The sequence below is a fragment of the Ictidomys tridecemlineatus genome, chromosome 3, assembly GCF_052094955.1.
Source record: "Ictidomys tridecemlineatus isolate mIctTri1 chromosome 3, mIctTri1.hap1, whole genome shotgun sequence".
Taxonomy (NCBI): domain Eukaryota; kingdom Metazoa; phylum Chordata; class Mammalia; order Rodentia; family Sciuridae; genus Ictidomys; species Ictidomys tridecemlineatus.
Genome location: NC_135479.1, coordinates 20,294,546 through 20,317,439, shown reverse-complemented (window position 1 = coordinate 20,317,439; position 22,894 = coordinate 20,294,546). Strand labels below are relative to the sequence as shown.

The 22,894-nt window shown below is 50.1% G+C and overlaps 3 protein-coding genes and 1 long non-coding RNA gene across 29 annotated transcripts in view; 2 read left to right on the top strand and 2 right to left on the bottom strand.

Moving 5' to 3' along the window:
* Positions 1-2,257, bottom strand: part of Dnajc7 (DnaJ heat shock protein family (Hsp40) member C7) — a 35,617-nt gene extending 33,360 nt beyond the window's left edge. For 2 of the 4 annotated variants that reach the window (XM_013357061.3, XM_005321863.5), the window contains exon 1: positions 2,125-2,257. In XM_013357061.3, the coding sequence (XP_013212515.1) occupies positions 2,125-2,201 (77 nt within the window). In that variant the 5' untranslated portion in view covers positions 2,202-2,257. Of the gene's footprint in view, positions 1-1,382; positions 1,404-2,124 lie in introns of those variants that run through there. The other 2 variants (XM_040268780.2, XM_078042033.1) reach the window with 2 other exon arrangements.
* LOC120884089 (uncharacterized) lies at positions 1,411-5,564 on the top strand. The gene is made up of 3 exons (XR_005726303.2): positions 1,411-1,627; positions 2,151-2,439; positions 3,688-5,564. It is a non-coding gene; the product is annotated as an uncharacterized LOC120884089 (long non-coding RNA).
* Positions 5,565-7,034: 1,470 nt separating this feature from the next.
* Positions 7,035-10,595, top strand: Nkiras2 (NFKB inhibitor interacting Ras like 2). Of its 4 annotated transcripts, none has more exons than XM_021724239.3 (4): positions 7,127-7,250; positions 7,768-7,875; positions 8,255-8,496; positions 8,894-10,595. In XM_021724239.3, the coding sequence occupies exons 2-4, from the start codon at positions 7,782-7,784 to the stop codon at positions 9,131-9,133; spliced, it is 576 nt and encodes a 191-aa protein (XP_021579914.1). In that variant the 5' UTR covers positions 7,127-7,250; positions 7,768-7,781; the 3' UTR covers positions 9,134-10,595. The 4 variants fall into 4 exon arrangements, with proteins under 4 accessions (XP_040124710.1, XP_021579915.1, XP_021579914.1 ...); XM_005321866.5 differs by having other exon boundaries at positions 7,146-7,277; XM_040268776.2 differs by lacking the exon at positions 7,768-7,875 and having other exon boundaries at positions 7,035-7,250.
* The window catches only part of Znf385c (zinc finger protein 385C), a 51,710-nt gene continuing 39,346 nt past the window's right edge, over positions 10,531-22,894 (bottom strand). For 9 of the 20 annotated variants that reach the window (XR_013436026.1, XR_005726297.2, XR_013436024.1 and 6 more), the window contains 4 exons: positions 20,869-22,173; positions 18,873-19,021; positions 16,851-16,961; positions 15,104-15,241 (listed from right to left, as the gene is read on the bottom strand). Coding sequence is in view for 10 of the 20 variants with exons in the window: in XM_040268772.2 (XP_040124706.2) it covers positions 11,632-11,868; positions 12,368-12,478; positions 12,769-12,965; positions 13,576-13,857; positions 15,076-15,241; positions 16,851-16,961; positions 18,873-19,021 (1,253 nt within the window). In the remaining 10 variants the exon portion in view is untranslated. Of the gene's footprint in view, positions 11,869-12,367; positions 12,479-12,768; positions 12,966-13,575; positions 13,858-15,075; positions 15,242-15,688; positions 16,737-16,850; positions 16,962-18,872; positions 19,071-20,868; positions 22,174-22,894 lie in introns of those variants that run through there. The other 11 variants (XM_040268772.2, XM_078042025.1, XM_021724234.3 and 8 more) reach the window with 7 other exon arrangements.

The following is a 22,894-nucleotide window of genomic DNA, read 5'->3' as shown; positions in this document are numbered from 1 at the left end:
TTAATGGCAACAAAATAGGTCTCCTTAACCTTTTAATGTTTAGATTACATAAAACTAAGTTTCCCATTAAAGGAAAATGCTTTGAAGATGCTTTATATATATATAAGATTTTCTAAGGTTAATCATGATTTTTTTTTTAAAAGAAGAGTTTGGGTTTTGGCAACTAAAAAATAAACATGTTTTTGGTTAAAAATATTAATAAAATTTCACTTATTTTCTTTCTGATTTTTGCACAGAAGTGATACTGCATTTTTCTCATTACTTAATTTACAGTTGTATTCTTTTAGTGGTAGATAAAATAATTGTGCATTTTATAATCAATGATATTTTAAATTCCATGAAATAAGGCAGTTAAATAAGTCAACAACCTGTTATTTCAATGTATCCCTACTAAATGTCTTATGTTTTGCATGATGTGGTAACATTACAGAATTACCTGTTTTATGATTCTTAATACATCTTCAAGTTCACGTACCTTAATTTTATAACAGAATATTCTCCAAGGCTGTAATTTTTTTTTAAAGGAAAAAGATTTGCTTTAGATACAAGGCCCTGAAGTGAAGCTTTAATTGAGGATACTCCTTACATCAAAGATTTAGTTTCTTAAGTGATATTTGGCTAAAGTCCTTATTTATAGCACTCAGAACCAGCAACTCTTTCTAAATACAAGTACATTACATCTTCACAATTAATTGAAGTTCTGTCTGTGTTGGGAATAGTTCTGTTTCCCATTTTGCAACTCCTCAAAGATACATATGAGCTGCTGATGCCTAAGTCCATACTGGAACAATGTGAAAGCTCAAAACTAAGATTAAACTTTGGTATCTTGCTTTCTAAGATCTCTCAAAGATCTACTATACTTTGTTAGACCTCTTTGCTCCTAACAGATCAGGAACTTAAAGTCACTGGCTGATGCTTAATGACATTTTCACTGTGCTTCAATGAGTATCTCTTACGTTCCTAACTTGGGACAGTAAAAAGAAAAAAATCTCAGAATCCCGATTTCAGATCTCCTGCACCACCAACATCACCACCTCAAATTATCCAGACTGAAAACATAACAGGGGGCTTGGTATCAGGATATAAAATATGTGAGGAGACTGAGGGTACTGTAGGATCACATTAACCAGCAGCTGGTAAGGAAAAGACTCCGGGGGCTAAGGATGTGGTTCAGTGCTAGAGCACTTCCCTGGCATGCATGAGACCCTGGGTTCAATCACCAGCACCACCAAAAAATAAAAAGAAAAGGACTAAAACTTCCAGAATCTTTTCATTAATTCGATTTTAGTATTAGAACCTACTCAAACTCTGTTCCCAAACCCACTTCCAATAATCTGCTTTAGCTGGTGCCAGAATCCAGAGTGTTCTCGAAAACCACTCACTCAGCAACTCCCTTGGCTAGTTCGGACTGGCAATCTCGAGCCTCTGCGGCTGCCCAGCACAGCCAACTGCGCTCCAGCAGCTGCCCTCCTCCTTGCTGTTTAAGAACGGATCAGAGAGGAATAAGGATGTCACACAGGAAGGAAGGGCAAAGAGGAGTCTGACGTGTAGAGCATGAGACGCGTCCTTCACTTTGCCTCCTTTCTCTATCCTCTCTAATTTCTGGGGTTAACCAGGGAGCGACCAGGTCAGTACTGGAGACACACAATCACCTCTTACCCAGCTGCTGATCGCTGGGGTGTAATCATGGCGGAGGGGGTGAGAAGGAGAGCGAGGGCTTGGGAGACACACAGTGTTGACAACAATGCACAGAAGTTAACAAGAGAAGGCGGGGGTCGGGGGATGTAAGGAAGTCGTCATCTACGCCGCGCCGCCTCCCCCACCCGACAACAGACCTCTGAGACTCCCCCTCAGAGACCCAGCCTCCACCATAAGGACGACCTTCCTCTCCGCTGGAGAACTTGGCCGTGCCTTAGCTCCCCCGCCAGGCGGAAGCAGGAGGGGAAAGCTGACCCCCGAGAGCGCCCCTTCAGGGGGTCCATTCCGACATCATTTCAGATGGGGGGGGGGTTGCAGAAGGCGGGGCATAGCCTCAACATCTGCAGGCTGCATCACAGCAAGGATAGGTTTCCCTGAGCCAGAGGGCTGCAGCTCGCCTCCTCCTTGACCCTGCTATCCGATTACCTTTTTGCTTCTTCGTCGTCGAGCAGCTCCGGTTCGGTCGCCGCCATTACCACATCGCACTCCGCGGCAGCCGCCATCTTACCGCCGGGACCAGAGAGCCGGGTGGGAGGCAGGCGGTGAAGAGCACTTCCGGCCGGAGCATCGAGCAGCTCAGCGGCGCCGCGCCCAGAGGGGCTCCCTCGGGCCCGTCTACCAACGAGAGGCACCGCTTGAGGCCAGAGCGGCCTCCCATCCCTGGAGGTCCACGTTGGTCTCCGCGCCGGGGCTGGGGCCCAGGGACGGCTCCTGTGCGTTGGGGGCGCCACTTTATCCGTGGTAAGGAAAGGAGGAAAGCAGGATGTTGCCTCTCTAGGCCTAGGCTTTCCTCAGTATTCCGAATGTCTGGTTGCCATAGCAACTTGCAATCCTTCTGAGTCTCCTGTAAAGGCTCAGGGGAGTATGAGTTGAGTGGGGCCTGGGTCACCCAAGATTGTAGGGATAGAGCCCCCAGGACTACCTTCCCGACCTTGGAGTGTGTCCACAGCTTCTTTCCGGAGAAGACAAGAAGAGATACTTTGAGCCCAGTTCCCCCAGCTTTCTTGGGTCCCTGGAAGCCCTGCCCAACCAAGCTCGGAGAACGCAGGGCGTCTTCACCCCGCGCCTTTCATCCCCCCTGGATCTCCAAGCACCAACTGGTTCATCACCCTAATGACGCTGACCCTTTTATGAGGCTGCTTTCATGTCAACCGCTTGGGAGTGCCATCTCAGCATTAAGCCTAAAGAGGCTGACATGACATGGCGCCCCAGACCCTGCCCCGGAGTTTATAAGGCAACTCATGGGGTGAGGTCCCCGCTCCTCAGTGTCCCCAGTACTCCCACCTCTCATAAACTCTGTTCAACACGCTTGTCTGGCTGAATGCAGAGTGGATTGGGAATTCACAGAGGGCATGTCACAGCTTAATCATCTTTGTAGTATTTCCCTTACCTAAACCAATAATATTTGTGGAGTTGAATTAAATTGGGTCGTTCTGCAGTTAAATCAGGAGAGTTTGAGGTTATAATTTAAAGTAAGGGGACATGGGAATTTTAAAAAGATCTAGGGCTGGGGAAGTAACTCACTGGTAGAGCACTTGCCTACCAAACATGAGGACCCGGATTTGATACCCAGAATTATAAAATAAAAATTTAAAAAAAAATTAACTCCTTACTTAAGGAAAACAGTGCCAACATCTCTGCCCATCATAGTGCTGAGGGAGCCAAAACCACAGGGCCACCGGGTAGAAAAGGACTGGTGAAGCTCAGTTGCTTGGATGGGAGAGGTCATTTGTCCAGCTATGATTCAGTAGCTTAGCCCTTTCCTATATACCTCCTCTGTGCTCTTGGGAGGCCACAAGACTCACAAACCATTTGCCCTGATGGCTAGTGGCTCACAATCTTAAAGTCTAAGAGCTAGCCTGTATTTGACCATCTTCCCACTTCAGTTCTCTATATCTGAACCAACACATTTACTCCCTCAGCTTTAATTTCATCTGATTCTAAACTCATGCTATCTCTCCAATATAAGCTTTTTTTTTTTCTCCCCAGAGTTCCAGACCTGTATATCCAACTACCTACCAGATATGTCTGGGATGTTTCACACATTCCCAAGTCTTTGTAAGGGACCAGCGAAACGTTGGAAGAAGAGACCACAAGAGACTGACTTCATGCAAAACACACAAGGGGATTTTTTATTTAGGAGCCAATTCAGCGCGCTAAGACTCTAGGCCCACTCAAGAAGCAAGAGCAGCCCAGAGCCCAGAGCAGGGGTTGAACAATGCTTAAGTACACCTTTTAGGGAGGGGCGGGGCGGCTTTGCATACATCACAGTCTCCTTTAACAAATCACCTTACACCATGGGAAAATCAAACAATAATTCTTAGACTTGATTAGTACATTTATTGGTGGGAACAGGGTTGGCTGGAGTGATAGGTCTTTCCTGAGGAGGGGGTTTACATTTAAACTGATTGGTTCGGACCTTGAATATCTACGTGAGGAATTGCACAGGACTCCAGGCCATAATTCAACTAAATGGCCAGTGGGGCCTTGTCCTAACTGCCTCAGGAATTTAACCCATGTGTTGCAGTTTAGAAACTTTACCCTTTCAGCTTAACATGTTTATTGAACTTATTCTCTCCCCACCCCTCAACAACAGAAAGAACAAATGTTGTATTCAAGATTCTCTTTCCTGAATTCCCTATATTGTTGAATGGAATCAACTACTTGGCCACCAAATGGGAAACATAGAGGAAATCATGAATTCCTCATTTTTTTCTCATTCTTGATTTCAAATTTACTACCAAGCCTTGTTGATTCTCCTATCAAATATCTTCCAAATCTATATATCCTCTTTCCATTCCAATCCAGACTCTTGTCATTTCTTTTTTTCACTCAGAGAAGACAACAGTAGTCCCCTAATTGTTCCTTGATCTCATCTCTCTCTGGTCTTGGCTGTTCTACAAGTGACCTAAAAAGGGAAACACTGATCAAATTTCACTGGTATGAAACCTATCAATGGTTTTCCACTCCTGTGAGTTTGATCTCTGGCCTATGTGAGGATGGCCTAAGGTCTGAGCCTAAGCAACTCCATTTTAAAAACTCCAGTTTGAAAACTGCAGTCTCACCATGCATGCCTAATAGAGAGACCACCAGTATGGCCCTCAGGCACAAACAAGTCACTTCTCCCCACCCTGATAAACTCAGATTGAAGCCTCTAGCAGGCTGTTCATGCCTGCCCAGGGAAAAGCACCCCAAAATAGAAAAAGGCAAAAAGATCAGGGTGGGGACCACTACACCAGATGGTTTAACCCCAGAGTAAATGATGTCACTGAGAGATGGTGGCAGCTAATAAGGATTAAAAAGGGGGACAAAAGCTCCAAATTTGGTACAAATAACAGAGCAAATAAACAGAGATTCAGCCAGCCAACACTGATGCCCTCACGCTGAGAGCCTGATGAGGACCTGGACTGGCATCCCAACACTTTTTATTGTTGCTGATCCTCTGCATCTTCCTCACCACTCTTAAACTCTATAGCCACATCTTGACCCTGGTGACAGCCACAACTTCTCCCTATGACCCTCTCCTCAACCAGCCATCAGCTCCACCTCAGGAGAAGCCTGCCTTGGTTCCTGACCTGATCACTCCAGTCTGAGTGAGTGTGCATCTGCTGGACTTAAAGCCTAAGGCTTGAGACTTTTGATCTGACACGCAGAGGGAATGTCTGTCATTAGCCTGTCATAATTGTTTGCAGTGCTTCGAATTAATCTAGAATGGTTTGCTGGGAATCAATCTAGAATTGTTTGCTGTGAATTGATTATGTTGTTGCAGTGTCTAACATTAAGGGTTGTCGTTTTCTTGATTAAGAACCTATAGAGTGAAATTGTATTGAGTGATTTGAGTGAATAAAGCATTGACTAGGGCACAAGTGCATGGACATTCTTTATTTCTCCCCCTGGACTGCAAAAGTCACACCTTTTGCCCATTTCGACAGCCTGCCACATAGACTTTTGGTTATATGGCTGCTTTCTACCATCAATATTGAACCCAAATGCTTGTAGTTCCAGAAAATGCCATGACTCTTGCAATGTTTTCGCCCCCCTAGTGAAGCCAGAATTAGACAGGCAGTCAGTATAGATAGGTAAATCGAGTCAGGTCAGATCAAGAAGGCCAAGTTTGAGTGATTCTGGGAAATTGGAGACTGTCCCCTGAGGGATTGAATGTTAATTCCTTCAGAACCCTTCCTCCACCCTTATCAAGAATCTGCCCCTGCCCCTGCCCTAACCTGTTGCCTAAGTAACTTATGCTATAAGATTGTTAATTAATGTGTCCTTGGCTGCTCCACCCTGCCCTTTCCCCTTCAGCCCACCTGTTTCCCACCTTTTGGCTATCCCACCAAGCATTCCTGGGCTTAGTCATCACATACCCGGAAGGAGAAAGATAAGAGGAAGAGAGCAGGAGAACAAAGGAAGTCTAGGACATATAAAAAGGGCAGAATGCCTCCCTTCTTGGGATACCTTCTCCCTCCTAGGAGAAGTCTATTATCCCTGGGGTTTTTTTTGGTACAGGGGACTGAACTCAGGGGTACTCGACAGTGAAGACACTGAACCACATCCCCAGCCCCTCTCCCCTTTTTAAATTTACAGATATGGTCTCACTGAGTTGCTTAGTGCCACAACATTGCTGAGGCTGGCTTTGAACTCATGATCCTCCTGCTTCAGCCTCCCAAGTTGCTGGGATTACAGGCATGTGGCACCATGCCCAGCTCTGTTACCATATGTGTGTGTGTATATATAAAGTTGTTGATTGACTTTTATTTATTTATTTATATGTGGTGCTGAAAATTGAACCCAGTGCCTCACACATGCCAGGTAAGTGCTCTACCACTGAGCCATAGCCCCAGACCTTCTGTTACCCCTTTTTAAATAAACCCTGCTTTATATGCTTGCCTCAGCATGCTTCTCTAATCTTCAAAGTTCAATATGTGAGGGAGCAGAACTCCATCTATAACTGGTGGTATCACTAGGATACCCTTTCCCCCTAAGCCTTTCAAACCTCTACACAGACACGACCTCTTCCTGGAATTTCTGCTTGATGTTGCTGCCCCCAAGTTAAATGTTCCTTTTTGGGGGCCCTCCATGGCACCTTTGTAACAGTACTCACCATAATGTACTGTAATTGTTGGTTTGGAGGTCTAGCTCCCCTAGAAGGTGCTCAGAAAACATTTGATGAAGGCTGGGGATGTGGTTCAGTGTTAAAGCGCTTGACCACAAAGGAAAAAAGAAACCATCTGGCGATTAAATGATGGAGTAAACGCTGCGTTACTATACTATGCCAGCCTTTAGAAAGAGCATTTGGGCACAGGCAGTCTACCTTCAGGAGCCTAGAGCCTTGAACGCCCCCGCACTACAAGGCCAAGTCCTCTCTGGGATTCCCCCGCCGGCCGCTGGGGGCGCTGTGCGGCCGGCGCCCAGCTCTCCTCCGCCGGAACTCGTCTTTCGGGGGAAGCTGGAGGACGGGGGCGGAGCCCACGAAGTCTGCTTCCACCCGCGGAAGAGGGAAGTCTGTGGTGGTGCTGCGGCTGCCTTGTTTTCGGCCAGCTGGGAGGGGCCGGGTAGGGGTTCTGCGGGAGCCCTAGGAGGTACAGAGCTGGGAGGCGGGGTTCGTCCTGCGTGGATAATGTCCTCTGCTCTTCGGCCGCTTTAGGGGATCTATCTCTGCCCCTTTTTCCCTTTGCAAGCCTTCCTACCTGGGGAAATCCCTGGCGGAGACAGACCCCTCTGGCAGTCTCTCTTGGGTATCCCTTAATTGCAGGACTCGTTGTGTGGGAGGGTGTTTATGTCAGTAGCTTCCTCTGGAGAGGTTTGTTTGGGACCCTCTAAGGGAGTAGTCTCTGGATCTCTGCTCTCTGGGCAATCTTTGGAACTCCTGGGGGATTCAGTGTTTGGAAGTTTCCTTCTGGGGCCTCTTCGGAGAAAGGGTGTCTGAGTCTATGTCTTCTGAGTAAGGGCTGTCCTGAATCCCCGAAGCTTTGCATTCAGTTCCAAACTTGGATTTTCGGTTATTGGGAGGTCTGCCCTGTTTTGAACCTCTCTTTCCTCACCTCACTCAGGATGCTTCTGTTCCTCTAGGTGGAAGGTTAAGCATGGGGAAGAGCTGCAAGGTGGTCGTGTGTGGTCAGGCATCCGTGGGTAAAACTTCAATCCTAGAACAGCTCTTGTACGGGAACCATGTAGTGGGTGAGTGTGGATGGGGCTTAGGTAATGGTGGAAGATGTTGAAAAATAAGAGGATTTGATTAAAACACGCAAAGGCTAAAAGCTGCCCCAATGGTTTTTGCATTCTGAAGGGTAAAACTAACATCATAATCCTTAGTTCTACAACATTGAACAAATGTTGGAGGGAAGAATCCCAATATCCAAGATAGGAAGGAAAAACTCCTGTGTCACACTTTGCTTAGTACGATACACATGTCTGTTCCCCCAAATCATTCCAGTCTTGCCAGACTCTCTTTAGTTCCCACATTACTTCCTCTCCCTGTCTGGTCAGCCTGTCAGGATGTCATCATCACTCACATTTCCCATCTCCCTTCCCATCAGATCTTCTCATTTTATCCCAGGTTCTGAGATGATTGAAACCCAGGAAGATATCTACGTAGGCTCTATTGAGACGGATCGGGGAGTGCGGGAACAGGTGCGTTTCTACGACACCCGTGGGCTTCGAGATGGGGCTGAGCTGCCCCGGCACTGCTTCTCCTGCACGGATGGCTACGTCCTGGTCTACAGCACAGATAGCCGAGAGTCCTTTCAGCGTGTGGAGCTACTCAAGAAGGAGATTGACAAATCTAAGGATAAGAAGGAGGTGTGTGGCCCAGGCTTCCGTTGGAAACCCCAGTGGTGGGAGAGTATGGGCCCTGGACTGGCTTTAGGAGGCCTGTCGTGGCTCCATTTTTCACTCATTTGCCAAGAGGTAGTTTATGAGCTAGAAAGTCACTGAAGGGTGTTACCTCCAGGGGTGGCCACATGTTGAGACAACTTAACCAAAGAAACTTCTGTCTAAGGGATCCCTGACCTAAATCATGAAGCTCCTGCTAATCTTCCTGGTAATTTCATGCTCTTACTTTAATTCCCCAAAACCTTCCTCTAAGCTGCAAGCCTGGGATTGCTTCTCACCAATTGTTTCTCCAGAAACTGACAGCCCAACAACTGCACCTGATCTAGTGTATACCCACAGGCTTCTGTTCTTTCTCTCTTTCCAGGTCACCATTGTGGTCCTGGGCAATAAGTGTGACCTACAGGAACAGCGGCGTGTAGACCCAGATGTGGCTCAGCATTGGGCCAAGTCAGAGAAGGTGAAGCTGTGGGAGGTATCAGTGGCTGACCGCCGCTCCCTCCTGGAGCCCTTTATCTACCTGGCCAGCAAAATGACTCAGCCCCAGAGCAAGTCTGCCTTCCCCCTCAGCCGCAAGAACAAGGGCAGTGGCTCCTTGGATGGCTGAAGAGCTACCATTCCTTCTTCACCCTCCCAACCCTGTTCCAGCTTCTGGAACTCTAGAGGATAGGCTAAGCGTAAGGCGGCTATGTAGGCAATCTGTCCTTCCCAGTCAGCAGAGGGAGCAACCCACTAGCCTAGGCATCTGGGCTATCTCAGGCCCATGCCACTTCTTTCTCTGAACTCTTAAGAAATGCAGATAATTTTGATTAGTGCCCTCTTCCCATACTCTCCCTCCTTACCTCCCAACTTAAGACAGATTTTTCTCCACTGTTGCCTAGAGTTGTGGGTCAGCATCCCTTCTATCTGCCCTGGACAGGAAATAGAGCTATCATACTGAAAGTGCCCAATTTAGGATTTGGGTCCTTTTATAGGGTCCCAACTTCCTGAGCTTCCTGCCAGTAACAGACACACACACACTCTCTCTCTTTCTCACTCTCACTCTTAAGGCACTATCCTGGATTTGAGAATGGGATCCAGGTATTGTATGCGTGGCGTACTTGTGCTTACTTGTATTAGCATTAGGAGAAGCTCCATCCCTCATCTAACCTTTTTCCTGGCCTATCCTTGGCTGGAAGAGGCTAGTCACCTAGGAGTATCGTTTTCTGTATGAATTCTTCCCCTGCTCCCAATTGTTTCACTTCCTCTTCCTGTTTGGAGAGCAGATGGGCCTCTTTGGTTGAGGTTGAATGGAGAGAAGACTGGGCTAAGCAGCAAGCTATGACCCAGCAAGGTCATTCCCCTCTAGGTGTTGATTTTCTCATCTGTAAGTGATAGGAGTTGCTTAGACGATCTACATCCTTTCCAGCTGGATGACTTTCTAAAGCCAGAGGCTTGAGCCACCTGTGACTGGCCCCCTTGCTTCTCCCTCTTCAAGGTGCTATGTCTGCCAGCCCTGGAGGCTGGACATGTCTCTTCCTCCAACCACCAGGGGGCAGGAGTACACCCCACTCTCAGTTGCCAGAGTGGCCACTCAGTGCCCAATCTATCCACCTGCCCTTGAGGGCTGGTCTTCATCCCTTCCTCTGGTTGTTTTCAGCTAGTAGCTGGACTATTTATATCACCTATATTTATATGCTTGCTGCCATGGTGAAGGCCGGACAAGGTGCTTCTCTAGCCCTTCTTACCTCAGATGTCTGAACAGAACCAGGCAAATCACTAGCAGCTTTCTAGGAGCTCCCAGGTCTTTCGTTGGGGCTCAGAAGGGTAGCTACTCACGCAGATGTGCTATCAAGTGAGCTTAAAACCTCCAACCTTCCAGTGCCCTTTTCATGCTTCTGGTGTGCACACTAACAGGTGAGACACTAGCCAGGTGACCTCCAGTACATGCCCCTTCTCCCCAGAATGGGAGAGGTAAGCAGGGGCAGATGTCCTGGGTTGGGCAAGGAGAGGGCATCTACAGGCTCAGGCTCAAAGTTCATTTATTGATATGTTGGACACAATAAAACCACAATTGCTATTATCAAAAAGTTTCCTCCCCTCCCCTTTTTTTCTTGTTCTCCCATTGGAAATACCTTTCAAAAAAAGATACAGGTGGACACTGGCAAAGTCCCATATTGTGGGATGAGGGGACAGTGCTGGGGTCGGGTGGATAGGATTTGACACTGACTGGCAGCCCAGAAGTGGGTCTGTGAGAATATCAGACTACATCCCAGCATTCAGCTTTACAGTGGGAGGGGTGCTTGGGAAGAAGGAAAGCTGAACTTAGTGCTGAGGACCAGTCTGAGGTGGGGAACTATTCATGTTGGAGCCCTGGGGGTGGGGTGGGGCAGATTTGGTGTTAGCTGAATCCATAGTCCAAGGGGGACCCAGTGTCCCCCAGAGCTGGGGTCCAGAAGTCAGAAGGGAAAGCTGTATGGGATGGCTCACTTGAGTCTGGACACACAGTTCCACCTTGACCTACTCTTATCCTAGCCTCATCTGAAAGTAGGTGGGCCTGTCCTGGCTCTACTCCACCCTAGCACTGCTTGATCCAGAGTATTTGGAGTTCTTTCTCCTCTGTGGTTCTCTACCACATCCCAGAGTCACCTTGTCATGAAAGCCTTGAACTCTCCAGCTTGAGACCCCATCCCTATTTCCAGTGATTTCTCCAAAGCATGGGGTAGAGGTCAGAGACTTGTCCGCAGGCCAGGCGAGGCTGCTTATGGGAGCTCCGATGTCCAGAGCCTGGCCATGTGGGTATAGGTCTCGGGGAAATGACAGCACCACGAGGCTGGGGTTCTGCATAGATCTTTGGGATTTATCAGGCTGGGAAATGCAGGCGAGCCTAGGACTAGCCTCGGAAGGACCTGAAAAGGAGGGTGAGGGCTGGACGGACACCTGGTGAATCCCAGTCCAGATGGAGCAAAGGTAGCTGCCCTTAACTAGCCCAGTTCTTCCTAGACTGGGCAGGACCCCCCTCCCCCAAGTTGTAAAAGGCAGTCCTGTGGGATGCAGGAAACGGAGGTGTCTTGGGGGAGACAGTAAGTGGCTGTTTGGGAATCAGCCTTGGCCTCCTCAGTAGGACTAATAGGGGGCAAAGACAATGGGTCCCGTGGCAGGGCGGATGGCTCCTGCTGGAGTGCGAAACAGAGCTGGGCCCAGGATGGGAGCTGGGAAGAGGGTAGCGGCTGCTGTGGGGGCAGGCCGGAGGGCCAGGGGTCCTGGCAGGGTACAGATGGCAGTGGCAGCAGTGGGCAGTGGGCTGGGCAGGAAGCGGGCTGCCAGCGTCTTGGTGAGTTGCTTCTGCAAGGCCAGTTTAGACTACAAAGAAACAAGAGAGGAGTGATGGGCCTCTGACCCCCAAAGAGCTCACCCCCTGTCTGGGCCCCATTTTGCGGGCTTTTTGCCTCATGGAGCGTGCTTTTTAGAGTTCCAAACCTAAATCCTCCCTTCCCACTCCCAAATAGTCATTCCAAAGGGCTTTCTCCACCACCTGTCTTCCTGCCCAGAGGGAGGACAACCCCAGGATGGGAGAAGGGAGGAGGCTGTGGGGGATGGGGTAGAGATGGTCTCTAGGAGATGCACGCCCACCCCTCACTCTTGCCTCAAAGGTTACAATCCCAGCCCACCTCCCCGGAAATTCCTGTGGGCAGATCCCTGGATGGCCAAAACCCAACCCTAGCTCTCCCCCTGCTCAGATAGCCTCAGAGCGAGGTGGCCTCCTTCCTGCCATACCACAAAGCCCCCCAGCTGGCCCTCCCTTCCACCCACTCTCTCCCTCCTGACCCAGGTCCCAGCTCTGTTGCCTGGAGACAGATACCTTGAGGATACTCACAGCCAGCGCTGCGTGCTTCTGCAGCTTGCTGTGCTGGCTGGAGGGCTTTGGGGGCTTCCCAGCCAAGCGGTCTTTATGCCTCCTGCTGCTCATGTGCTAGTGGACAGATGCAAAGACTATGAAAAAATAAGGAAGCCCAAGGACCCCAAAACTACTCCATTACCTTCGACTGCCTGACCTTCCACTACCTGCAACCACACTTTGAATACACAGGTACTGGGAACTCACCACGGTGGCCCTGGGAGCGAGGCAGGCTTGGCGTCAAGGAGCCCACCCCAGCTCCTTAGCCCTCCCTGCGACTCTGCCCGCTTCTGCGGGTGCCCTCCTGCCTTGCTTGCCCACCCTCTCACCAGCTCCACCCCCAATCAAAGACTCCTTTCTCCCACCTGCTTGAGCTGGGTCTCTGAATTGACCTGGAGCTGACAGAGAGCACAGTGGAAAGGGGGACTGGGGCCCTGCCGGCCACCCTGACCCCCTGTCACTCTCTTGGCCTTGTGTCCAGCCCCTCCCCGGGATACTGGGCGGCCCCGGCCCTTTCGGGGGGTCCCTCGTTGACCTTCTACCATCCACCGGTGCTTGGCTCCTGGAGGAAATAAGGAAGAAGACAGTCTGTCAGTACCACAGGGGGTCTCAAGGACCACAGGGACCCCCTCCAAACCAGGTTAGCTGGGCTGTCCCTTGAAGCCTCCAGGCTACTCAGCACAAACTTTGCCCTCCAGCCTCCTAGACTTCACCTCTTGGTGTCTCTGGCTTCGTGCCAGGCACCCCCAAAGAAAGCTTTGTGGGCAACTGGTCAGGTTCCCTTCTGCTCTGATCCCAACCCCTCCTGATCTTTTGTTTTTTTTAAATATTTATTTACTTTTAGTTATAGGTAGACACAATATCTTCATTTCCCTCCTGATCTGTTCTAAGGAGAGATGGAGGAAATGGGAGGAGGTGCCTCCTGTCTTCTGGAGTCTGGAGTAACTTCAGAGATTGTGACCTTCAATTCTTGCTGCCTCAGACTTCTCTTCCCAGTTATCCCTCCCCAGGGATTAGCAGGAGGACCCAGAAATGCCTGCCCAGTAACAGCTGAGCACAGTACTTTTGTCACCCGGAGCTGGAAGAGAGTGCCCAGGAGCTCAAGCCTGCCCACACCTGGTGAGGCTCAGCCTTCCAGCCTTCCCCAACTCCAGCTCCCTGGGGGCACTGACCTGTGTTGTGAGCTTGAAGCTGGGAGGTCGAGTTCACTGTCACCTTACATGTGGGACAGTAGAGGCGCCCCTTTTCGCTCCTGCCTTCCCCACTCACTCCACTTCCCACAGCTGCCGCCACCGGCTCAGGCCCTGGTGCCTCTCTGCCAGGCTCTGGGGAGCAGGGTGGGCAGGAGGAGGAAGAAGAAGAAGAGGCAGCATCCAAAAGGTCTGAGGGGGCTGGTTCCCTGGATGGGGGGTCCGGGGTCAATGGCTGCTGGAGTGGAGGGCCTGCAGGAACTGCTGGGGAGAAGGGAGGCATGGGTGAGAGTAGAGATCCAAGATGATTCTACAGCCCACGATTCTTAGCACTAACAATGAAGATGGTAGGGTAGGGTGGAAGGGTCCGTGGTGCAGGGATGACCAGCACTGAATTCCAGGCCCCACTCTACCACCAATTCACTAGCCAGACCTGGGCCTCAGTTTCCCCATCTGAAATCAGAAAGTTGAACAAAGTGGTCTTAGGAAGCCGCACAACCCTGATACTCAACATTGATTTGCTAATGTTAAACAGAAGTCACCAGAAAGATGTGCTAGAATGTTCATTGAGCACTATTCATAATAGCATAAAACTGGAAACTATCCAGGTGTCCATCAAACAGAAGGATTGTGATATATTCATGTAGTGGAGTACTATGTAATGAAGAAAAAGAAAATACACCTATACACAACACCTCATAGACATGATGAATGTTGGTGAATGTTCATGAGATGAACAAAAGCAAGTCAGACACAGAAACCTGTGTACTGGTATGATCCACCCAAACCAGGTGAAACTAATTTATGATGAGAAAAGCCAAGATCAGAGTTACTCCAGAGTATAGCTGATTGAACAGTTTCCCCAAAAAATTCATATATGTATGGTCTTATTTGAAAATAGTCTTTGCAGATATAATTAGTTAAGATGAGGTCATGCTGGATTAGGGCAGGATTTATCCAATGACTGGTGACCTTATAAGAAGATCACCTGAGAAGACACAGAGACATGGGAGGCAACGTGATGTAAAGACAGGCAGAGACTGGAGACTGGAGTGATGAGTCTAGGGGCCAAGGACTGCCAGCAACAAACAGAAGAGAGACAGAGAACAGTTCTCCCTCTGAGCCTGCGTAAAGGAACCAACACCTGAATTTTGGACTTCTGACCTCTAGAGATGTGGGAAAATAAAATGCTACTGTTTCCAGCCACCCAATTTGTAGTCATTTGTTACAGTGGCCCGGGAACTAATACAGAAAGATGGTGACCAGGAGGAGGCCTAAGGCAGGCTCCTGGGGATCTGGTCACATGTTTCCTGAGCTAAGTATGCTCAGATGGGAAGTTCACCAGGCTGCAGCCCATGTGCCTTAGACTCTGTGTACGGAATACTCCAACACAAGAGAGATAATAAGCTGCAGAAATCTCTGAAACTCTGGTCAGAAGCTAGATCTGGAGTTAGGGCAGGAAGAGAAGAGTTCAGGACTGACCTTTGTTCTGTAGATCTCCAGGTGCTCCACTGGCCAGAGTAGGGGTTGGGGACACCGCCACAGCATCCTGTGTCAGGCTTTGTGGCCTCTGCTTGCTCTTAGCAGCTTCAACAGCCTTGAGTTTTCTGGCATGCTTGTGGCCTTTATAATGTGCTTCAGCCTGGTTCTGGAGAGGGGAGGGCCTGGGGTCATAATTCCTTGCCTGGTCCACATGTCCCACCCATGACTGAAGCTGAGCAGAGGGACACGTCAAAGGGGATGCAGGGTTCAGGTCACACGAAGTGCACTCTTGTCATTACATCACAGCACATAGATGACCCTGATGTTTACAGAATGTTTTTTCACACAGGAGCTCCAAGGCAAGTGGCCTCTACCTTCAAATTCTGACTCAACCACTTAAGAGCTGTTCATCTTTGAGCAAGTCACATAAGAGCTGTTCATCTTTGAGCAAGTCACATCGTCTCTCTGAGCCTGAGTCTCCTCACCCATAAACTTTGTGATGATAATGCCAACCTCACAGGGCCTAGTACATTCAGTTGCTGCTCAGTAAATGTTCATTATCAAGTTTATAGATGACAGCTGGATGTGATGGTACACACCTGTAATCCAAGCCACTTAGGAGACTGAGGTAGGAGGATAGAGAGTTGGAGGTTAGCATGGGCAACTAGTGAGACCCTGTCTTAAATTTTTTTAAAAAGCGGGGAAATGTGTATCATACCATGCACGAGGCTCTGGGTTTGAACACTAGCATCCCCAAAAAAGTTTCTAGATGCACGCATGAAGACAACAGGGTAGTCATCATATGTGGGGGTCATGTGCCCTGAAACATTCACTCCTTTGTTCATGTTTTCACCAAATGGCTGCTGAGCATTTGCTCTTTGTCAGGCACTGTGCCAGGGAGTAGCATGAGGAAGACATGGTCCCTCCCTCAGAGCAAGTTCTCTGTCCATCTCTTGGCAGGCCTCATATGACCTGATAGACTGGAGGGACCCTCAGATCTGGGCTGTCAGTGTCTTCTCTGCTTCAGCCAGGGATCCCTGCTTATTGCTCCCAGCCCACCTCCCTCAAAGGTGAGAAAGAGGCCTTCTCAGCGCCCCACAGACTCTTGCATGACAGCAGTTCTGACATCCAACCTAAACCCCAGCATTGCCTGGACAGGAGGTAAACCTTTCTGAGGAGGCCAGAATGAGGCCCCTGCTCTCCCCAGGGGTAGTTATAGTAAAAAGTATGCAGCCTTGGGGTTGGCTAGGCCTGGGTTCAAATCCCAGCTTTGCTATTTACCAGCTGTGTGGCCTCAGGCAAGTCACTTAATCTCTCTAGGCTCAGTTTCGTCATCTGAAAAGTGTGGATGATAATAGTGCCTCTATTTCTTTCACAGCTGTATCATTAGAACCCGTCAAGATGATGGGCATGAACACATTCTATAAACTCTGAGGTGCTTTAACACCTCAGCTCCAGACCAGGAGCTTACAGGGACCCAGAGTGGGTAAGGGCAGTCTTCTCTCTTGCAGAAGGATCCAGAACATAGGAAAGTGGCAAAGGGTGGGGGGGATGGAATCCCAGTTGTCTAGAGGTAGGCAGCAGAGGGTTATGGAAAGAGGCAGGAGAGAGGAGAGGATGGGACAGTTGATGTATCAGAACTGTCTCTTCTGCATCCAGGGCTGGAAAATAAGGAGCACAGCCCCTGAGCTCTGGAAGGACCCCAGAAGGAAGCCCAGTCTCCAGCCCCCTCCTTGCCCAGCCCCCTCCCAGGAGTTCCCATGAATCCCTCTCACCGCTGAGTTGAACCTCAGGTGACAGATGTTACAGGAAATGAAGAGCTTCTTCTTCAGAGGGGAGGGGACCCCAAATGTGTGGCTGATGACAGCTTTCTGGACTGGGTCCATCTGTGAGGGGGATGGGAGGGCACAGTAACTCTGGGGTTGATTCAGAAAGGACAGTACCAAATGCAGAAAACTAAAGACCACTGAGAAGTCAGCCTCTAGGAAGAACTTTCCTATCCTGTGGATGTTAGACATAGACAAGAGACAGCGTCTTCCCTGGCTGACTTACTTGTCAGCCTGGACTTGTTTGGAGGCAGGGGGATGGCCAGGGTAACCCAATGATTTTGAGAACTAGAACCATGGGCTAATGAACATCTTGGCATCTCTTGTTGTCCCTTTGGTCTCTGTTTTGTTGTTTTACAAGAATCATAACTATTGGGACAAAAAATTGGGTGCAGAAGGAGGCTGATTCAGAGTGGGGTAGGGAGGGGGAGCGTGGGAGGAATGGGCGACCTCTAGATAGGGCAGAGGGGTGGGAGAGGAAGGGAGGTGGCGTGGGGTTAGAAATCATGGAGGAATGTGATGATCATTATTATCCAAAATACACATATGAAGACACGAGTTGGTGTGAATATACTTTGTATACAACCAGAGATATGAAAAATTGTACTCTACATGTATAATATGAATTATAATGCATTCTGCTGTCATATATAAAATTTTTAAAAAATAATTTAAAAAAAAAAAGAAGAATTGGGGGCAGGAAGAGGCAAGGAAGGGACAAAGAATCCTCCTGTTGGGATTTTCCCTCCTCTAACCCAGCCTGTGTGCTCGGACCTGGGAAGACGAGCCCTACTTTTGTTTTGGCATTTTGGGGGACTGAACCCAAGGGCACTCTACCACTGAGCTACATTCCTAACCCTTTTTATTTTTTATTTTGAGACAGGATCTTGCTAAGTTGCCCAGGTTGGCCATAAACTTGGGCTCCTCCTGCCTCAGCCTCCAGGAGACCCTTGGATTACAGGCATGCGCCAGCAGGGACTAGTCCTGTCTTATCAGTTCTACCTGCAACTAGGCCTAAGGCTCTGATAGCTTGTCAGGAGTCTGAAAACTATGGCCAGGAAGGTGGTGACCAGGGAGAGAAGCAACTGGAGGCCTGAGGGTTCCCAGAGCAGTCTCATTTCCTTGGAATATTAACTTAGGTGTTCTCTTTATTTTGCTTATTTTAAATAATTTTTTTTCCTCTATTAAACCAAGCTTTTATGTTTCTTTTTCTCAGGGGCTTAGTTATTTGACCAAAAGCAGAAGTTCTCTGGTTTTGTCAAGAGGAACTTTCCAAGCCTTCCCACAGGAAGAGCACAGAGGCTTTGAGAGAGCTGGGTGGGTTGAGACCTCAGAGGAAATGGCCTACAGGGCTCTCAGCAAGGACAACAATGATTGTGCCCGCCCTTAAGAGTCAATGAGCAGGTCAGTGAGGTACAGTGAGGAGTCTGGTCCAGAGGCCTGTCTCCAAAAGTCCTTGACTCCTTAGGATCTCTGTACCACCCTAGAGAGCAGGAGGAAGGAGGCTCCTAAGGGTGACTGAGATGGAATTAGAACCGTTCACATACGCAGGCATACACGTTAATCACAATTACCCAGGCACAAAGAGTTGCTCACACACACACAGGACACCAACATACAAACTGCATCCACACACAACACACAAAGATCTACAAAGACACAAACTACAATAGAAAAGCACACTGACTACACAGAGACACGTGACATATCCACAGGCGCTGCACCAAAAACTCAAGGGAGACCTACCATCTCCAGGCAGTAGTGATGGCAAGATAGGGGTGACACCATCTTGTTCCCTAATCTCTACTGAGCCCAGGAGTCCCTATTCAGGGGGCTCCTAGCCACTGTAGGGGATGTTGCAGGAAAATGAGCTCCTGGTTAGACCCAGATGCTGAGGCTGGCCTCTAAGCCACCCTCCCTGCCCACCTCCCCAGCTGGCCGCACGCACCCACCCGCCAACCCAACCCGTACCGTGCTGAAGTTGGGGAAGAGACTGAGCGGGGCGGTGCCATTGAAGTGGAAGGCGAGCAAGTGCTTGAAGTCCAGCGGGGGCTGCAGAGGCCGAGTGGGCAGGGGCAAGGAGGCCAGCAGGGGGCTGGGGGCACTGGAGGCTGGGCCTGCTGCAGGAGGAAGAAGGGCAGGGTCTGAAATGGGGAACCACAGGGCTCTTTCCTACCTCTGTAGCCAGAACAAAAGGCCAATGGTCTTGGATGTGGAGCCAGGGCAGAAACTTGTTTCTTCACAAAGTAGCATCAGCCAAGCAGACAGAAATCATAGGCCCCATTGGTGGGCTCTCACAGGTGGACAAGCAGAGGCAGGAAGTCCACAGCTGAAGGTTCCCAGCCCAGAAGGATGACCCTCCCACACTCATAGACAAAAGCAGCATAATGGTCCAAATGCACTCCCCAGGGGAGGTCAGTCAAGGCAGAGGACAGAAGAGATAGGGCTGGCCCCTGACATACATACCACCATGAAGACTGCGAAATGTGCTGGGTTTCCACTTTATTGCAAATGAAGCCCAAATTCAGGGGGCTTGGGAAAAGGTCAGCCCCCTTCCCTCTCACTCTCTAGCTGTCCCCTCCCTCTATCCATATCCCACACCATTCACAGGAAGGGCTAACAAAAGGGAATGGAAAATCCATCAGTATAAGGGATGTGTTCCTCAGCCCTGGTGAGGTCCCAACAATATTTCCCTGGAGGCAAAAAGTAAAATAAAAACCCTAAGCATTCTGGGTCAGGCCAGAGGCCAGCCCTTAGGGGCAGCAGGTACAGCAGCACCGCGTTCTGCAATCTTTGGTCTAAAAGGTCTGAGGCAAGGGCAAAAGAGAGCCAGGAATTTGAACAACCAGATTTTAAGTAAATTAGAAATAAATCCAGTCCAGGGGGATGGGGGGAGGATTATAAAAGAAAGAAATCTTTTTTAGACCCTGTCTTTGCAAAACCAAAAGAAGTCCTTTTGATTTTTATGTGTTAACACTATGAGAGAATAGATTTATTTCACATTTGTAGATTTGTATGTCTATATACATGGTCACATACAGAAAGGCCCTCAGGCAGCCTACTGGCAGGGAGGGGAGAAAGGACACCACAATCTCCATGAACCATTGTGCCCTTGAACCATGAGCACATGCAGAGTATGCTGTGCTGTGTGTCAAAAAAGAACATGGTCTAAGGAGACTGAGGCCAACCTGAACAACATGGCAAAAACCTCCATCTCAAAAAAAAAAAAAGTTTTTAATTTTTAAAAAAAATCTGTGAAAACAAACACGGGGCTTGGGGGGTAGTTCAATAGTAGAGCAACTGCCTAGTGTGCAGGAGGACCTGAGTTCCATCCCCAGCACCCCAAAAAGTAAGCACAGTCATCTGTTCTCCTGTCTTACCTGAAAAGAAGAAATACTGTTGAGTGTTGGGCTAGGAAACAAAGACCAATTCTTTCCCTCAATTTCCAAGACCCGGTTTTCCTTCCTCCAACCAAGAACCCCCAATTTTTCTAGGGCCAAACGTGGGTGGGGTCCAGAAAGGGAAAGGGTAAGTTACTTCTCACCAAATTCTGGAAAGGGAGGAGGTGGGAATGGGGGGTTGGGATGCCCTGACCCTATGTAGCTAGCGTCCACTTGCTCAGGCCCCTCTTCCCATGCAGCCTCCAGGGTTAGGAGCTCAGCAGGGGCAGAGGGTTAGCTAGGTAGACCACAGTTAGTAGGTCAGCTTAGTTGCAGCATAGTCAAGTCTGGCTTGGCCCTTGGAGCATCCAGGGCTGTAGGCTGAAGGGGCAATGAGGAAGCCATCCTCAGGTGAGCTGGGATCCCAGGAGCCCCTCCCCCCATCCACTCTCTAAGAACTCCGCCGCCAGCGCAAAGTCAAACTCATGCAGCGGGGGCCCGTCCACGGCGATCTTCACCACGTGGCCTCCCCGGCCTTCCCCGGTCCCGCTCTGTCCCCACCAACGCAGCTCACGACTGCGGCCGACCTTGTCCAGGAGGCCGGCGCCCGCGGGCAGAGATAAAGCCAAAGCGGCCAGGGCAGCGAAGTCAGGAAAAAGCTCGTGCAGCTCCGAGTGCTCGCAAGCCAGCTTGGTGCACAGCGCCCGCGGGCTGAGCCGCCCCAGGCTGAACACCACGCGCTTGAAGAGAGCGAAGTCGCCCAGCGCGCGCTGGCGCACCACCGCAGGCGCGAAGCCGCGCAGCAGCACCCGCAGCGCCCCCTCGCCGTGCGCACCCAACTCTTCCGGGGCCTGCGGATAGCGGCGGGGGTCAAAGATCGCGGCAAAGGCAGCCACGGCATCCAGCGAGGGCCCAGGATAGGAGTCTCGCAGCCCCCTCTGCATGGAGTCCAGAAAGGCTCCCTGCAGCCGCTCCAAGTCCCTGATCGCGGCCTCTGAGTAGCCGACCAGCTCCACGCTGCGGTAGGCGCAGCGCCCACCGCCCCGGTCGGGGTCTGAGAGTGCCAGTTCCCGCAGGAAGCCCTGGAGACGGGCTCCCCCTGAGCAGCGCTGGGCTTGGAGGGAAGCTGCTGCCGCCATCACCATGGGCTGCAACAAGGCCAGGTCTGGCTCTTCCGGCTGCAGGATGAGGGTGAGCTTCTGCACCGAGGGCAGAGCGTCCAGCAGCAGGTGGGTGAAGGCTACGAAGGTGAACTGGCGCAGGGCCAGAGCCAGGGCTGCAGCTGTCGGTGAGGCTAGGGCTGCGGCTTCCAGGGTGGACACCAGGCAAGGCCAGGCCTCTGCCACTGCTTCCACAACAGGCAACAGGGAGGCCCAGGGCACTGGCCTTGGCCCTGCCAAGTCAATTGCTGCAAAGTCCAGTGCTGCGCGGAGCTCAGGAACCATGTGAGAACTGGGGCCACCGTGCAGGCGGAATAGGGCATCCAGTATGCTCTCATATTCACCCAGGTAGGCAGGGGGTTCAGGATCTGTCCTACCAGGGAGGCAGTGCAGCTCCGTGAGCAGTGGGCAGGTAGCCTGGAGCTGCAGGCTGACACTCCCTAGGCGGTCACTGGGGACGCTTGAGCTGAGCCAGGCTAGCTTGGGTGCAGATACTCCGAAGGCCTGCAGGATGTCCAAGAGCTGACCAGCAGTGGCCCTGCCCTCCTGTAGTTCCACACTGCCCAGGAAGGTGGTAGAAGGCTGGCCATCACATGGGGATACGGAAGTGGCAAACAGGGCTAGACTGTGGGATTCAGACCAGTCCCTGGTCTCATCTAACACCAGCCCCACAAATGGGGATGCCTTCAGGCGCTGGCAGGCCTCTGTGTGCAAGACACTGGCAATGGCCACCTGGGACAGTCAGGGAGAGAAAGGGAGGGAGGACAGTTAGGTTTGTCCGGAGAGGGAGGTAGGCAATGCAGGGTAGTGGAAAGAGCACAGTTCTTGGAGTCAGACAGACTTAGGACTAATCTTGGCCTTGCCACGCACTCATTGTGTGCTACCTTGGGAAAGTCCCTTCACCACTCTGAAATTCAGTCTTCTCAGCTGTAATACTTGGTCTCAGTTAATGTCTGCCCCCAGTCTTTATAAAGGGTTTTCATGATTTATAAATTTAAAAAGTTCTTTATGATCTATAAAGCGTTCTAAGAAGGCTAGTTTTTTTCCTTTTGTTTTTCTGCACATGGTCCCAGTCTACCTTATTACTGGGAGTCTCCTTCCACTGTTCATCTCAGAGATTAGCAATAGACACGTTCACTAGCAACTCCTGACTTTATACAGAGTGCCAGCTGGGTGCTGTTCGCCGTCTTTCTATAAGATGATATGCAACTCCCCTACTCCCTAGCCAGCCCCCCCAGGATTCACACAGCTGAACCTAGGACACAGCTGCAACTTGTAAGCCTCCAGGGGCCATGTGAGTATGTTTGAGCTTGAAGTGGGCCAGGGGCAAGCCAAAGGGAAAGGGGAAATGATGGCAAGCCTATGCCTTGCCCTGAGAGCATGGGGACTTCACTTTTTAGTAGAAGCCACAGATCTAGATCTTTACATTCCTCTCCTGGATGTTAACACTTTT

What these genes read in the sequence shown, in the direction of transcription:
- Nkiras2 (XM_021724239.3), top strand. Translation starts at nt 7,782, where the DNA reads ATGGGGAAGAGCTGCAAGGTGGTCGTGTGTGGTCAGGCATCCGTGGGT. An exon ending in GTACGGGAACCATGTAGTGG is followed by an intron (nt 7,876 to 8,254) that starts GTGAGTGTGGAT and finishes ATTTTATCCCAG; the next exon opens with GTTCTGAGATGATTGAAACC. An exon ending in AATCTAAGGATAAGAAGGAG is followed by an intron (nt 8,497 to 8,893) that starts GTGTGTGGCCCA and finishes CTCTCTTTCCAG; the next exon opens with GTCACCATTGTGGTCCTGGG.